The 18391-nt window shown below is 35.4% G+C and overlaps 1 protein-coding gene across 2 annotated transcripts in view; it reads left to right on the forward strand.

Moving 5' to 3' along the window:
* CCDC148 (coiled-coil domain containing 148) overlaps positions 1-18391 on the forward strand; it is a 115142-nt gene that overhangs the window by 81573 nt on the left and 15178 nt on the right. Inside the window, exons 5-8 of one of the 2 annotated variants that reach the window (XM_053663546.1) lie at positions 1608-1690; positions 2115-2266; positions 3401-3496; positions 3575-3760. In XM_053663546.1, the coding sequence (XP_053519521.1) occupies positions 1608-1690; positions 2115-2266; positions 3401-3496; positions 3575-3760 (517 nt within the window). Of the gene's footprint in view, positions 1-1607; positions 1691-2114; positions 2267-3400; positions 3497-3574; positions 3761-18391 lie in introns of those variants that run through there. The other variant, XM_053663545.1, reaches the window with a different exon arrangement.

Below are 18391 nucleotides of genomic sequence, written 5' to 3' on the forward strand. Positions count from 1 at the left end.
TTTATAATCATAATAAATCAAAACTCATTTCTATGATTTCATTAAATCTGCCATGAACAAAGGAGAGACAATGTATTTTTTGAAGAGTTTATTTATTTATTTTTAGAGGAAAGATAAGGGAAGGAGAGAGGGAGAGAAACATCAATGTGTGGTTGTCTCTCAAGCTCCCCCAACTGGGGACCTGGCCCACAACCAGGGCATGTGTCTGCCTGGGAATCCAACTAGTGACCTTTTGGTTTGTGGGACGATGCCCAGCCCACTGGGCCACACCAGTCAGGGCCACTACAATATTTTTAAATATCTTTTTAAAGCTGGTTATGTTTTTACTTTATAATGACTATATATAAATAATACAGTGAAAGATCATTAAGATTTATTACTCGTATTAGTATATAAAAATAAAATATACTTTTACTCTTACTTCAGCAGTTCAAGAGCTCCTCTTCTCTTAACTTTTAAAATAACCCCCTTGTTGATACGGATTTGCCTGACCCCCTCCTGTTCATCTTCCATTTTTATTGATCACCACTTTCTAGCCTATCTTTCATTTTGCTGCCTTGGAAATCTTTTTCACACACAGATCTGCTAAGCAGGCGAGCTCAGTTTAATATCCCTCAGCGGCTTCCCAGCGCTCTGAGCTCTCTCTATAGAAATAGTGTAAGGACATTTCACGCGCTTGCTTTTGCCTCACTGTTACTTCTGCCCAGGGCATTCACATATGCCTGTTTCCCTTGCAGAACACTTGGTCTTGTCCAAAATGTCCACAGAGACGTCTGGTCCATGCCTTGATATTTGCCCTGTGCAAAACGTACATAGTTAATATAAATTCTGGTCTTTTGCAAGATTCCAACCTGGAACCATCTACTTAACCCCATTTGCCATTACCAGGTAGTCTACTGAGGCAAGAAGGGTTATTACTGGCAGTATAACCCTTGGCAATAATTGGACTAATAAAACATGGTAGCATTTTAAAATATATATTTTATTGATTATGCTTAAAATTTTTTCATTGATTATGCTTTTTAAAAACATATATTTTATTGATTATGCTTTGATAGTATTTTTTATGTATTAAGCCTATAAACCAAAAATAGAAATAAACTATCGGTTATCTGAACCCAAGGACATTTCCTAAGAATGAATATTGTTTTTAATCCTTACCCAAGGAAATATTTATTGATTTGAAAGGGAGGTAGAGAGAGAAAGAGAGAGACACAGAGGGAGAGAAACATTGAAACACAGTGTGGGAGAGAAACATTGGTGGGTTGCTTCCCAGATACACCCCAACTAAAGATCAAACCTACGACATTTTGGTGTATGGGACAACATTCCAACCACCCGAGCCACTGGCCAGGGCAAGCAAGGACATTTTTGACAGAACCAAGGACCATTTGGCACAAACCACATATGCTTGTGGATGTTTTGGATGGACCAAATATCATTGGTACGGACCAAATGTCCACTGATTGTGTCTGGCAAATATCCAGTCTATGTGGTCTGAATAAATAAACTGGTGAATAAAACCACATCAGATTAAATGTCTACTACTAGTTTTTTTAACCTATATATGTTTATGGTTATAAAAATTGAGTTAATGTCTATTTCAGGTGTAAAATGGAATCTGAAATAAAATCTTTTCTCAATGAAGAGAACCTCGGAAATGAGTGTCTTTCTGATCTTAGGAATTTTGGTGAGACTTTTTTGATCCTATATTTAAAGGGGTGTTTTGAAGATGAGAGTGGGCCACTCACTTTATGTTCCTTTAATATTAACTGCTGTTTGTTTTTCTCTAAAAGAATCCAAAAATAAATCTGTACTCTAAGAATCTGTTCTCTTTTTTTTTTTCAAGATTTTATTTATTTTTAGAGAGAGGGTAAGAGAAGGAGAAAGAGAGGGAGAGAAACATCATCGCTTGGTTGCCTCTCATGCACCCTGAACTGAGGACCTGGCCTGCAACCCAGGCATGTTCCCTGACTGGGAATCAAACCACTGACCTTTTGGTTCAGAGGCCCATACTCAATTCACTGAGCTACACCAGCCAGGGCTTAACAACCTGTTCTTGAAAAAAAACTTAAAATAATGTGTTACCTTGATTTAATTTTGCTTCACTATAGAACAAGAGTTATCAGAACAGTGGTGCATATATCTTAAAAATGTGATAAATCCTATTCAGCAATTGAGAGAAGATCTAAAATACAGACAGCATCTCAGTCCACAGCATTCACACTCACATACTGAGTTTAACTCAGTGAAAGTACTGGAAGAGGTCAGTATATTACCTTTACTTTTAATAATATAATATTTTGTTTTTGTTCCAACTAGAATAGTTAGAGATAAGAAACCAACATGGGTATCTTGTGTATTTTAATAGAAGGTATAGCAAATTCTGTTTATTCATTATCATAAACATTCTTGAATCTTGCAAAGCATGCTCATTTTGCACTTGGAATATTACAATGGCCTCATAACTAGTCTCCCTGCTTCCATTGTTGCCCCTCCTCCCATTGCATTCTGGGTTCTACCTTCAATGCAGAGTGATCAAGTCATCCCCCTGGTAAAGCCCCTCAGGGCTCCTTCTGGCCCACATCTTTCTCCTCTCTGCTTCTCTAGTCTCATCTCCTACCTGACACCCCTTTTCCCCCTAGACCTTGCCACAGGTATGGCCTTCTTTCTATTCCTCCTCACATACACCAGGTTCCGTTCTGTTTCAAGGCCTTTGCACTGGCTCTTTCCTCCATCTCACTGAGAGCATTTTTTGTCCTTTTAGGTCTTTTGCTTAAATGTCCTGTCCTCTGAGTGGCCTGTCCTATTCATTGGAGAGAAGCCCCATTATCTCACTATTACCTTACTATGTTTTTACATTACCTCCTACTGATACGTTCTTAGCTATTTTTCATTAATTTATTGACAATCTCCTCTGGCTAGAGCATAAACTCCATGATTATAGTTGTACTAGATGTAGGCCTTTAGGTGATTTTTCTTCAGTTATCTGTAGTGTTGCTTTCATAAATAATAATTTTAAAAAATATTAAAAGTCCCATGCCTAGCTGGGGATTAGAGACAAGGATGCAAGGGAAGGAAAGGGTGATTGAAACAGATATTCTGCTAAACTCTCTGCCTCACCATGAACAAAACCAAAACATGAGTGCAGAGTGGTGAGAACCCCACTGTACTTCCCAGTTCAGTTTTGAGTTATGTGTCTGGAAGACCCCCAACCCCACCATAAGCACTGCCTGGCTATGGCATTTCTTGAATCTCCTTCCACACATCTTCAAAGGGACTTTCTCTTATCTAATTTTTCATCACTTATTGGCTTTTGAGATAAATTCCATGCAATTAAATATATATGTTGAGAAAATAGCCATAATTTGCCTGCTACTTTTTCTAAATGTTTCTATAGGTTGACTTTGTGAAGAAACAATCAAAAGCTGTCTTTGAAGGACTTAGCCTGGAGCAACAGAAATTCGAAAATGATCTTTCAGACTGGAGTAATAAAGTAAGCGTGATGTAGATAGCAATTTGTTTATCAGTTTGTCATTTGTGTTAAATAAAATAGTCATATAATTTTTTTCAGATCCTAGATCATTATTCAGAAGAAAGGAGTAACTTGCTGAGTGAACTGCCTGTGGAATTGGAAGCTTTGGAATGCCCAGACCCTGATTTGAAATCTTCTATTTTTAAGGAGTTCTGTAACTTTACAGAGAAATATCAAAAGAAACTTCACGAATTTAATCTGCAGTTAGAAGACATATACAGGTAATAAAACTATTTGAATTATACACTTTTGTCCCTAAAATTTTATTTTTGTGGGAAGTTACTATACTTCTGATTTACCATTTTCATAGTTACTATGTGATTGGAATATAATCAATCAATAAATGTTTAGAGTGACTATTTGTTGAGTAAAAAGGGTTTTTTCCCCTGAAATAATGATTTTAAAGTTTTTTATAATGTTGAAAATAGCCCTCTCATTGAGCTCTTTACCACACAAATAAGAAATCATTTTTCAAACATGAGATTTCAGCAACTATGAATTTTCATTTCAAGACATGACTCTCCTCTTCAGTGGATACTTACAGATTAGTAGTAATCGTTGGCTACAGTGAAAAAATGTGGCCACGGAATTAGGTTATTTGTAGTCCGCCATGATTTTGTCTTATGGTGAACATAAAGTACACTTTATAAATTTTAAAAAACATGCTACATTTTTTTAAAAGGTGTACTTTTGGCAGTATCCTGGGAATGATAATCCTATTTTGAATGACAAATATACTGTTAAGTTATTTAAAAATCAGGAAAATGACCTTTCTTTCCAGATGGCATTTTGTGCCCTTAGCAGAGGTGGCTAAGATTGTGCTTATCCTAGGTTGGCAGCTCCTAAACACAGAGGAGTTAGCCTTAGCAGCTTGTAATGCCTCCCTCCAACAAGATCTATACTTCACAACCCATTTTCCTACCTCCCTTTTAATCTGAACTCAATTTCTGCTCTTCCTTAGAACAACCCTTTAGCACTCAGAAAACATCCATTGATGTGACTGAAGATTAATTGAAAATAAGATGAATATGTATCACATGCTAAGGGAGAAAACAAGGATTAGAAAAAGAGAGAGGGAGTAGGGAGGATGCTCCAAGAACAGATGTTAAATGATGACTATAGATTCCTTGAAGACAAAGCAATTTATTAATATTTGTATCCTTAGTGCCTAGCATATCTGGGCACATAGCAGCTTTTAAATAAAAGATTGTTCAACTGAGTTGAATTGAAGATGAAAACACTGAAGACAAGAGTGGCAAGGCATGTTATGGGGGCAGCAGGAATCTACTTTGGTGGATTATGTGTTCATGAATTTAACAGTGTGCTTGCCGGATATAATTATACATAATACATTTTACAAAACTAATGATATGGCCTACTTGATGAATATTTATTGGGTAATCCTTAATATGCAGTGATCTCTGCTGAGCTCCTTACTAGGGGGATCAACAGGCTGACTAGATAGACAATGGCTTTGTCTTTAAGAAGGCTTGGAATGTTTAGAAGATTAGGATTCACTTGTATCCTTCAAATACATATTACATGCACATATCAAGCAAGAGATTACTTTAGAAATATGCTGGCAGTAAATGATAAAGCATCAAGAAAAGTGAGTGAGGTTTCAGGAGTAGTTTCATTGTGGAGAAGAGAGTAAATGGGCTATTTTGAATTCATACAGAATTGCTGGGCAATCTGGCTGATGGGCAGTAAGGTATAGAAATACACTGTTCTAAATAGCAGAGTGAATATGTTCAACTATTATATTAACTAGACTTCTAGTTTGCCCAGTATATGCCGTTATTTTGATATGTCTATTTCCTCTTTTGGTTGTAGTTATTAGCCTTTGGAAGAAAAAACACAGACTGTGCACATGTATGTACACATCTGCATCAGTAAGTTTGTGCATATTTTAAACAAATGTGTACGACTATGACATAAGAATGTTAAAATGTCTAGGAGATAGTTTTAAGTTATAAGTTTTCATTGGGCTAAAGGCAGTGGACATGATGGTTAATCCCAGCATTTTAAATGTTGCTGATTTGGCTTGGAATGAATGACTCCATCTCCAGATCCAAAAGTAGGCCCTGGTGGGATCGTTTACCAGTCAGTAGCCACATTTCCTCAGGCCACAGCTACTAGCTCATGGTGGTCCAAATCAGGACAAAGGTCAGAATTTTTGTTAGATAACTGTGAGGAATAGTGCTTTTTCTTCTTTGTGGGTGTACCAAGAAAGTACATAGTTCAGGTTGCTGCTGGCAGACATCATGTGAATGAAGGAAAACAACAAAGCAGGAGAGGACAGAGCCCAAATAATCACGGGGAACCAGAGCCCTGTTTGAACTGTGTGGAAAGCCAACAAATATTAGGTAATCTTAGAGTGCGGAAGGCCTTCTAACATGTTACCTGCAGTGAAATCACAAAGAAAAAGTTTACCATTTATCCAAAGTAGTTGAAAATTTATGTCTACACAACAATATGCACATAGATGTTCATAGCCACTTTATTAATTATTGCAAAACTTAGAAGCAACCAAGATATTCTTCAGTATGTGAATGGGTGAATTAACTGTGGTACATCCGAATAATAAAATACTGCTCTTCAACATTAAAAAGAAATAAGCTATCAAGCCATGAAAAGACATGGAAGAAACTTAAATGCGTATTATTAAATGAAAGAAACTAATCTGAAAAGGCTACATACTCTATTATTCCAGCTTTATTACATTCTGGAAAAGGCAAAACTACGAACCAGTAAAATCAGTAAAATGATCAGTGGTTGCCAGGGGCTGGGAGGAGAAAAGGGTGAATATGCAGAGCACTGAAGATTTTTAGGGGAATGAAACTATCTGTGTTTTACTACAGTAGAGGATACATGTCATTACACATTTATCAAAACACCTAGAACATACAACATCTAATGCAAACTGTGGACTTTGGATGATACTGTGTCAGTGTAGGTTCACTGATGGTAATAAATACACAGTCTAGTGCATGATCTAGTACTGGGGAAGCTGTGTATGTGTAGGGAGAGAAGAAGGTATATAGTAATTTTTTATACTTTTGCTCATATTTGTTATATACCTAAAACTACTATAAACAATAAAAGTTTACTAATTTCAAATATAAATTTAAAAGAGTAATTAATTTAATTGCTATTTAACTGTTCTAGAGGATAGAAGGAGAAAAACTTCTGAGTTATGAAGCAGTTATTACATTGATAGGAAACCTTGAAAAATATTGTAAAAAAAAAACAATAGCTCAGTCTCACTTGTATCTATTGACAGAAATATCCTAAATAAAATATTTGCAAAGAAGATCTAGCAGCACATTAAAATAACGAATCTAGGAGACCCTCTGTGGCTTGTCCTCATGAACACTACAATGCCATTAAAAATTTAGCATCTATTCTTTAAAAATGTAAAAAATATTAGATAAATACTTACCATTACAAAAGATATAAACCCTTCCAAACTAAAACTGAAAATACAGAAGCACTTTTATAAATGACAAGCATCTGCAGTTACTACCAGGTAAAAGATACAATGAATGAAAAAAACAGTGTGCAGTGCTAACAATAAATATAGAATGTCTAGAATTCATTCAACAACTAATGTCAAAGATATATGCTATAGGAATGAAACTTTTTAATCTTTTTTAATTCTTGTTTATTCTATTACAGTTGTCTCAATGTTTCCCCCTTAGACCTCCTCCATCCAGCCCCCCTCACTCCCACAGTCTGTTCTCATACCATTTTTCATATTCATAGGTTATTCACACATGTTCTTTGAATAATCCCTTCCCCTTCTTTCCACCATTGCTCCTACTCCCTCCTCTTCTTCTGCAGCTGTTAGTCTGTTCCATGTTTCTGCGTCTCTGTTTCTATTTTGCTCATTAGTTTATTTTGTTCATTAGATTCTTCTTATAAGTGAGATCATATTGTATTTGTCTTTCACTGACTGGATTTTTTCACTTAGCATAATAGTATCCAGTTCTATCCAAGCTGTCACAAATAGTAGAGATTCCTTCTTTCTTTAATGCTCCCTAGTATTTCATCATGTAAATGTACCACTCAGGTTTTTAATCCACTCATCGACTGATGGGCACATAGTCTATTCTTAACATATGGCTATTTTAAATAGCGCTGCAATAACATTGGGGTGCATAAGTAGTTTTGAACTGGTGTTTTGGGATTCTTAGGGTATATTCCCAGCAGTGGAATCACTGGGTCAAAAGACAGTTCCATTTTTAATTTTTTGAGGAAATTCCATACTGTTTTTCACAGTGGCTTCTCCAATCTGCCTTGCCACCAACAGTGTACTAGGGTTCTCTTTTCTTCACATCCTCACCAGTACTTATTGTTTGTTGATTTATTAATAACAGGCATTCTGACCTGTATGAGGTGATATCTCATTGTGATTTTAATTTGCATCTCTCTGATGGCTAGGGATGTTGAGCATGTTTTCATATGTCTATAGGAAATCTGTAAGTCCTCCTTGGAGAAGTGTTTGTTTAGGTCCTTTGCCCATTTTTAAATTGAATTATCTGTCTTTCTGGTATTCAGTTGTATGAGTTCTTTATATATTTTGGAGATCAAACTCTTGTCCGATATATCATTGGCAAATATGTTCTCCCAAAATGTCAGTTCCCTTTTCATTTGGATGATGATTTCTTTAGCCATGTGGAAACTTTTTTATTTGATGTAGTCTCATTTGTTATTTTTTCCTTTATTTCTCTTGCCCTAGGAGACATATTGGCAAAAAATACTGCTATGTGAGATATCTGAAATTTTACTGCCTATTTCCCTCTAGGACTTTTATGGTGTCACAACTTATATTTAAGTCCTTTATTCATTCTGAGTTTATTCTGGTGTATTGTGTAAATTGGTAGTCTAGTGGGTTTTTTTGCATGTTCCAGTTCAGATCTCTCAACACCACTTATTGAAGAGATGATCTTTATTCCATTGTATTGCTCACACTGCCTTTGTCAAATATTAATTGACCGTAGAGACATGGGTTTATTTTGGGGCTCTCTGTTCTGTTCCATTGAACTATGTGTCTGTTCTTATGCCAAGACCAGACTGTTTGATTACAGTAGCCTTGTACTATAGTTTGATCAGGTATTGTGATCCCTCCACCTTTGTTCTTCTTTCTCAAGATTGCTGTAGCTATTTGGGGTCTTTTTTTGTTCCATATAAATTTTTACATCTGTGGAAGATGCCTTTGGTATTTTAATAGCAATTGTGGTGACTCTCTAGATTGCTTTGGATAGTATGGACATTTTAATGATGTTAATTCTTTTAATCTATGAACAGGGTATATGTTTCCATTTATTTGTGTCTTCCTCAGTTTCTTTCCTTCAGTGTTTTACAGTTTTTCCGAGTACAGGTCTTTTACAAAGCTCCTCAGTTAAATTTATTCCTAGGTACTTTATTTTTCTTGTTACTATAGTAAATATAATTTTTTTCTTAGTTTCTATTTCTGATAGTTTATTGTTGGTGTACAGAAATGCCATTGATTTCTGAATATTGACTTTGTATCATGTACTTGCTGACTCACTTATTAGGTCGAGTAGTTTTTTGGTAGAGCCTGTTGGGTTTTCTATGTACACTATCATGTCATCTGCAAATAATGACAGATTTACTTCCTCCTTTCCAATTTGGATGCCTTTTATTTCTTCTTCTTGTCTAATTGCTGTGGCTAGGACCTCTGGTGCTATGTTGAATAAGAGTGGTGAGGGCAGACACCTTTGTCTTGTTCCTGATCTTAAGAGAACCACTTTTAGTTTTTGCCCATTAGTGTGATGTTGGCAGTAGGTTTTTTTATAAATGGCTTCTATTATGTTGAGGTGTCCTCCCTCTGTTCCCTCTTTGCTGAGTGTTTTTATCATAAATGGGTGCTGGATTTTATCGAATACCTTTTCTGCGTCTGTTGATATGATCATGTGAATTTTGTCTTTCATTTTGTCTATGTGATATATCACATTTATTGATTTGTACTATCCTTGTATCCCTCGAACAAATCCCACTTGATCATGGTGTATGATTTTTTAAATGTATTGTTGCTAGTATTTTGTTGAGGATTTTAGCATCTGTATTCATGAGAAATATTGGCCTGTGGTTTTCTTTCTTTGTTGTGTCTTTAGCTGATTTTGGGATTAAGATAATATGGGCCTTGTAAAAAGAGTTTGGGAGTCTTGCCTCTTATTGAAGTTTTTGGAATAGTTTGAGAAGTACAGGTGTTACTTCTTCTTTGAATGTTTGGTATTATTGGCCTGTGAAGGTCTCTCTGGTCCAGGGCTTTTCTGTGTGGGTAGTTTTTTTATTACTGCTTCATTTTCACTAGTTATCAGTGTATTCAGGTTTTCTGCTTCTTCCTGATTCAGCTTTGGAAGATCGTATGTTTCTAGAAATTTGTTTCACCCAGGTTGTCCAATTCCTTGGCATATAGTTGTTTGTAGTAATTTCTCACAATCCTTTGTATTTCTGTGGTATCAGTTGTAATTTCTCCTCTTTCATTTCTGATTTTATTTATTTGGGTCCTCTCTCTTTTTTTTATTGATGAGTCTGGTTAATACTTTGTCAATTTTGTTTATCTTTACATAGAACCAGCTCCTGGATTTATTGATCCTTGGAATTGTTATTTTTTTAATCTCTGTCATTTAATTCTGCTCTGACCTTGATCATTTCTTTCCTTCTCTTGTTTTGGGCTTTGTTTGTTGTTGTTCCTCTTGTTCCTTTAGGTAGGGTTAGGTTGTTTATCTGAGATTTCTCTGTCTTCTTTTGGTAGGCCCAGGAAGGAAACTTTTAAATGTTCCTTAAGGACATAAGACTTGAATAAGCCATACCTTACTTTTAGAACAGAAGATTTAACAATTGCAGATATTTTCCACTTTAGTCTATAAATTTAATGTAATTTTAATAATATTATTCAAAAAATAAAATTTCTGACAGTGTCTGAAAAAATTTTAGGGCCCTGGGCCTACCAAAAGAAGATACACATTGTATACATTGTATAACACAGGGAAAATCAAATGTGTACTCACACATAAACACATATATACATACATGTGTATTTGCTTTTATAGGTCTGAAAAATACACAAAAATTGATAACATTCATTGCCTCTAGGAAAGGTGCTAGATGCCTGGGGGGGTGAGTGTGAAGGAGAATTTTTATTGTATACCCCCTTTTTATTATTCCTTTTGAATTTCATAGCATGTGAACCTATCATCTATTCTAAATTCAAAGAATTTTTAAAGGCAAACAAGGGTAAAAATAAAACATCAAGTGGGAAAACACTGGAAACATATCAGTCACAAAAGATTAAAATACCTAATACATAAACATAAATTAAATGATTGATGAGCCATCAGAACAAAAAAAAGAAACAAAGAAGACAAAGAATCAATGTATTATTCATATTTTCAACAAACATTTATTGAGCAACTACTGGCATATTATAGACAAAAAGCCCTGTACTCAAAGCAAGATGAAGGTAGACAAACTGTAAACACAGTACTTAAGTAAATTATACACTAGTGTATTAGAAAGTGTATGTGCTATGAAAAAATAAAGATTCAAGTAAAAGAAATGTTGCTGAGGTTCCAGGACTGGGGGACAGAGTGCAATCTTGAATAGAAATTTGGGGATGGCCTGGCTGAGAAAGTGATACTAAAGTCAAATCATGGTGGGAGTGAGAGAGCCAGCCATGGGAATTTGGGGTGTAAGTGTTCTAGCCAGTATTTGCTGAGGTGGTCGAGTGCCTGGCAAGAGGCTTGCATGGAAGGAACAGAGAGATAGATGGGAAAAGTAGTAGAAGATGTGGTCAAAGAAGTAAGATTTGGGGATGGGACATTTACAAGCTTGCAGCCAGTGCAAAAATTTTTAGATACAGGAAGCTATAAGAAGCAAAAGTGTGAGAGAAGTGTGCAGAATAATAAGACCTAGCTTACATTTCAGGATCACTTTGGCAGTGGTGTTCAAGATGGAGGCAGGGAGGGGCAAAAGTGATTGAGTATTTAGGAGGTTATTAAAGTAATCGAGGTGGGAGCTAATGGTGATCTGGATGAGGAAGTAGAGATCGTGTGAAATAATCAGCTTTTGGACACATTTGAAAGGTAAAGACAATGGCATCTGCTGACAGATTTCATAAAGTATGTGAAAAAAAGAGAGCAAGAAAGTTTTTGGTTAACCAATTGGGATAGAATTACCATCAACTGAGATTGCAGTTGATGGTAATCAACTGAGATTGCAGTTGATAGGAAGACTAAGCAAAACAGGGTTTAGCTATGGGGAAGCTCTGGTGTTCAGTTTTGGACATATTGAGTTTGAGACACTAGCAGATAATCCAAGTACAGATACTGTAAAGAGAGTTGTGTGAGTCTGGAATTCAGGAGAGAGATCTAAACATGATGACTCATGTTCGTGAGTCATCTGCATAAAATTGGATGTGATCACCAAAACAGTGAGTGAAGAGACAACAGAGAAGAGGGAAGACTAGTATCTTGTGTTCTCCAGAATTACAGATGTTAACCAGAAGAGGGCTAACCAACAAAAGACACTGAGAAAAGCTGTGCGAGACAGGAAGAAAACCAAGAGAGTGTGCTGTCCTGGGAGGCAACTGAGAAGAAAGTGGTCAGCAGTGTGAGCTGAGGAGGGGTCATTCACTGAACAAATGCAACTAAGTCTAATAAAATAGGGCTGATGGGGCTGTGGCTCCAGGTGGAGGTCATTGGTAAACATTTGCTTTGAAGAAGTGGCAGCAAATGCCTGATTGAGTTGGATTTGAGTGAATGGGAGTAAAACAATGAGAAAAGATTACTCTTTTGAAATATTCTTCTGTGAAGGAGAGCAAGAAAGGAGGATGAGACTTTGTTGTTGTTATTGTTTGTTCTTTTGTTTTGCTTAAAATGGAAGAAATATCAGTATGTTTGATGTTGATTAGAATAACCCAGCAGTGGGACTCAGTACACAAGCAGAGGAATAAGTAGAGACGGTTGATTTACGACTGTAAAAGCTGGGGATGCAGATTCGGGGAGGTCAACAGGTGTCATGGCAGTAGTCTGTGGAACTTGGGGCAATAATTATAAATACAAATGACAACGTTATGTAAGCCTCTCTATTCATCAAAATAATGAAAAAATTAAAAATACTCAGATTGTTACTTATAAAATGGTAAAACCTAAACAAAATTTATGCAAGGTTAAAAATATAGGAGAAACTGGCATTTTTAAAAATACGCAATTGGTATATAAACTCTTGGAAAACAGTCTAGCAATATGACATCAAAAGTCTTTATAAATGTGAATAGTCTTTGTCTTTTTAGAAATATAAGGAATAATTATAGAAGTGAAATAAGTTGTTGGCTTGAAGGGTGTTCAGCACATTAGCTTAATCAGTTATATCATACAATGGAATATCACACTGTCATTAACAATTATTTTAAATAATTTTTAAAGATATTATTTATTTTTAGAGAGAGGAGAGGGAGGGAGAAAGAAAGGAAGAGAAACATGAATATATGGTTGCCTCTTGCACACCTGCTACTGGGGACCTGGCCTGCAACCCAGGAATCTGCCTTAATTGGAAATTCAACCTCCGACTCTTTGGTTCACAGGCCAGCACTTAATCCACTGAGCCACACTAGCCAGGGCTAATTATATTAAATAATTTTTAATGATACAGATAGTTGCAATAACTTGCCATGCAATTAAAAATCAGGCCACAAAACAATTTGTATAACATGGATTTCCTTTTTCACCTTCCCTCCGTAAGTGTTGCGTGTATATCTACATAGCCACGGAAGAAACCAGAAGCTTATCTACCCAAATAAACAATAACAATAGTTATCTCCAGGTGGTAAAGTTATAAATAATTTTGGCATACACGCTCTTTTTATTTTATAAGGCAAAAATACATATTTTTAAATATCTAAGTTAAAGGGTAAAGAGCAAACCATTGATACTTAATGATATTTAATGAGCACCTATTACATGACACACCAAGCACATGTCATCTTAACCTTCAGTGTATCTATTTAAGAAGTGCTATATTTTACAGATGAAGGAACTGTGCAACTGAGAGGAAGGTGAGCAATTCCCCCGAAGTTTCTAAGTTAGTAGATGGCTGAGCAGGAATGCGTTTCTTCTGCTCATCTGAATATAAAGCTTTTCCTCACATCAAACCACTTCAAGCATTTACATGTACCAGGAGATGGACAACTACATCAGTGCTGTTTAATACAAGTATGATGTAAGCTGCAGATGTGAGCCACATATATGATTTAAATTTTAAGTGGACATATGTTTAAAGATAAAATTTATTTTAATTTCTTTTATTTGATTCAGAAATTCCAAAATGTTATAATTTCAACATTCAATCAATATTTTAAAGTTATTCATGAGCTATATTACTTTTTTCCCTGCAAAGTATTTGAAATGTGGCCTATATTTTATACTTACAGCACATTTCAAGTGCTAAATATGTAGTTAGTGGCTGCTATGTTGGACAGCAAACCTTTAATGGATGCTGTCTTTTACTAAAACATATTCTAAAAATTTTTTTGGCCACAGTTGAGCCTATTTCTTTATTTAGTATGTTTGTAAAACTTTAGATTCTTTTAGGGTATATTTCATTAGTAACATAATGACAAGTTTAATTGCTTATTTTAGACTGAAATGAGACTGTGATTTTAATTTTCTAACATTTGGATAAATTAATCATGTAGCTGAGCAGATGACATGATGCTGTATGTATACAAAGGACAATAAAGATTCCACTAAAATACTACTAGAACTGATGAATTAATTCAGTGAAGTAGCAGGATGTAAAATGAATATTCAGAAATCGGTTGCATTTTTATGTACCAAAATTGACTATATTCTTTTACAACATATTTTTATTACATGCATGATATTACAATATATGGCTGTGTCATAAAAATTCAACCCATCCATCTGCTGGTTTTGCATAGTTATTTATTACATAGTTTGATATTTGTTAAAAAACTTGGAACAAATAACTGTCACTATATTTTGAGTAATCCCATGACTATTCTTTTAAGATAAATTCCTAGAAATGGAATTGATATGTGAAAGGGCATGAAAAATATAAGCCTTTTGAAAATGTTGAAAGTCATAAAGTACAATAATTAAGTATTTTCAATGATACATATATTGAAATATAATGTATTAAAAGTAGGTTAAACCTAGAAAGGGAGGTTTAACCATATTGCTTTCTAGGAAAGTAGAAACAATATATACTCTTGCCAACAACTTTCTATCATTTTGTTCATCTTTTAGGCATGTTGATGAGGGCATTGGATGTTGCTGTCATGTGTGAATAGCGCCGTTCATATCGTGTTCATATTCTCTTCTTTTTTTTCAACATTTATCTTCACAGCATAGCTGTGCAGCTTTACTGTCCTTATGTGAATTTTTTGCCAATAAAATTGGCAAAAAGATGAAATAAATAAAACCAGCATCAGAAGTTAGTACTCAAGAGACAGTGAATGGCTACTCATAATTTTATTTAAAAATATTTGATTAAACAAATGCTTACATGTTCAACTGTTGCCTGATAAATATAAAATAAAGACAGAAAGGAGCATAATAATTGTTGACTTCACAAACTCACAAGTGAAGACATCGGAGCTTTAATTACCAGGTGGCATTTTTCTCTGAGAATATAGTTACAGACTTTTGGAAAGTATCAGTCCAGTCTCACATTCTCAATTTCTAGTCTGGCCTGGTTGTATGTCAAGGGTGGTTAATCAGAGAATTTTCTTATTCTGTGCTGAAAAATAGCACAATTATTTGAACACCAATGTGCTCACTTAGTCACAATGGTTATATGACCCATTCATGCAATATTTGGGGTCACTCCTACTCCCATTTTCTCCTGGCGTATTCCAGCAGGGGTTGTTCATCCTGACCTTGGAATTTGTGTGTGTGTGTGTGTGTGTGTGTGTGTGTGTGTGTAGTGGGAGGCAAGGATAGTTGTAGACTAGATCTTATTTTTTGTCATGTATATTTACTAGCTTTCTCTTAAAGTAAATACATCATTTAAAACACTTAAATACTTTGTAACTTTTGACCCAAAAGCCATATTTCAATTGTTTAACCTATTTTTGGCTTGTTGTAAGAATACAATATATTTTAAATTCTCTTGGCTGTGATGGAATACATATTATTAAGGGAAAAAAGTGGGTCCATTTTCTACAGGTTTTCCTCAAAACTGGTCCTAGAGTTTGCCTTTGCTTAAGTAATTCAGTCTGTATATCACCTGTGTGTTATGTTTGTTTTAGTGTATATGTAAAAAGTACATCTAAAAATAGTGGCTATACATTTCTAAGTCAACAGTCTTTTTTTGTGGGTTCCACTGCAACCCACACCTCCCTTCTTGCTGTAAGTGTTTGAGCTAGGAGCTACACGGTGTAATGATGCCTGAGGCTGCATTTTTAATACTTTGGGAGATGGAAAAATCTGGGTTTTACAGGATGAAGGAGTGAGAGTCATTTATGAAAGCTTTCTGTTTTCTACTGGGTATGAAATCAGATTGATCTTGAGTAAATCAGATTGGAGAAAATAGAAACATAGCAGCTTGACAGATTTGTGTCCAAGACCATTGACATGTTATTTTTTAACCTGCATAATACACATAGAATTTGTTATTAAAATAATAAAATCTGTGTAGCTATAAGCAAACACAAGATTAAAATTTCTACAGACAGAATTGCCAAATTGTGACAAGAGAGGAATTAGAACACCTATTTTATACTTCAAATCAATTGTTCTTAAGTTTTTCCTATTCCTTATACCTTGAAGTCCAGTTGTGGGTAAATATAATCCTTTGAAGAAACCCTATCATCATTAAGACTGTGGAGAACCAGTCATATAAGAAATTTTAATCACTGTGCTCACAGGTTTATGTTTATTTACCATATTAGTGCCTATAAAAGAAAATAAAGTTCAACATTATTAATATCTGGAAAAAAGCTGAGATAGAGTACCATCACTCTTCTAATTCATTTTTATAATTTCTTAATGATTTTTGGTAGATTTGAGGTGATATTGTAGCATTTTTATGTGGTAATTAAAATTTTAGAAATCTTGATGATGGTTCATTATTTCCTTATGCTATTCCAAACAGGTAGACCAGTTTTATAATTCTTGCTTTTGAACCTGGAAAATTGAATCATAATGTCTATTTAAAGTAACTTTATTCAGGTTCAACTTTATTGCAATTTAATATGTTCTTACTCTCCAAAAATGAAACATAAAATGGGGTAAAATGGAGTCAGATTTTGGCTCAGTAGAAAGGTTTAAAAAACAATTAGAACAAATAATGTGTATTTATTTTATTTTATTTTTGTTCAAGTACAGTTGTCTGCATTCCCACCACTCCCCCCACCCGAGCCATCCCCACCTCCCTCCCTTGGTGCCACCCCCCCTTGTTATTGTCCATGTGTTCTTTATAGTTGTTCCTGAAACCCCTTCCCCCCTGTCCCCCTGTTACCCCTTCCCACCTCCTCTCTGGTTACTCTCAGATTGTTCTGAATTTCAGTGTCTCTGGTTATATGTACTTTGCTTGCTTGTTTGTTTTGTTGATTAGGTTTCACTTAAAGGTGAGATCATATGATATTTGTCTTTCATTGCCCAGCTTATTTTATTTAGCATAATGTTCTCCAGTTCCATCCAAGTATTTTCACCAATATGTCCCCTAGAACAAGGGATATAAAGGAAAGAATAAACAAATGGGATCTCATCAAAATAAAAAGCTTCTGCATGGCTAAAGAAAACAGCATTAAAATGAAAAGAGAACCAACTGTATGGGAAACATATTTGCCAATCATACCTCAAACAAGGGTTTGATCTCCAAAATATATAAAGAACTCACACAACTCCACTTCAGGAAGACAAACAACCCAGTTAAAAAATGGGCAAAATACCTGAACAGACACTTCTCCAAGGAGGACATACAGAGGGCCCAGGACATATGAAAACATGCTCAGCATCCCTAGCCATCAGAGAGATGCAAATTAAAACCACAATGAGATATCACTTCACACCAGTGAGAATGACCATCATAAACAAAGGAACAAACAACAAGTGTTGGAGAGGATGTAGAGAAAAGGGAACCCTAGTGCACTGTTGGTAGGAATGCAGATTGGTGTAGCCACTGTGGGAAACAGTATGGAACTTTCTAAGAAAACTAAAAATGGAACTGCCTTTTGACCTGGCAGTTCCACCACTGGGATTATGTCCTAAGAACCCTAAAACACCAATCCAAAAGAACCTATGCACCCCAATGTTCATAGCAGCACAATTTACAATAGCCAAGTGCTGGAAGCAACCTAAGTGCCCATCAGTAAATGAGTGTATCAAAAAACCATGGTGCATTTACACAATGGCATACTACTCAGCAAAAAGAAAGAAGGAGCTCCTACCCTTTGTGACAAATAATGTGTTTTTAGATGATCTCATCTTTAGTGATTCTGTTCATCTGAGTATGAGTGGCTTTTGTTTAGTTTAGGGGGATTTTTTTTGTCCTAAAAATGGTTCTTGGTTCTGAGCACCTGTCTATTCCCAGTAACCTGAGCAGAGTTATTGTAGATGCTGGTGTCTGGCCACATTGTGTCTACATCTCCTCAATCTCTACCTCCTTTGCAGTGCTTTCTTTCCAAAGCAATATTAAATGCTACTTTTTCTTTGTATCCTCACCCAAGTACATTTATTGATTGTTTTTGGAGAGAGAGAGTAACATTGATGCAAGAGAGAAACATCAATTGGTTGCCTCTCATATACACAATGACCAGGGATTGAACCCAAGCAGGACCTGAGCCTGCAACTTCTTGATTAT

This window comes from Artibeus jamaicensis, unplaced genomic scaffold, assembly GCF_021234435.1.
Source record: "Artibeus jamaicensis isolate MK-2021 breed Jamaican fruit bat unplaced genomic scaffold, CSHL_Jam_final contig_3207, whole genome shotgun sequence".
NCBI classification, from domain to species: domain Eukaryota; kingdom Metazoa; phylum Chordata; class Mammalia; order Chiroptera; family Phyllostomidae; genus Artibeus; species Artibeus jamaicensis.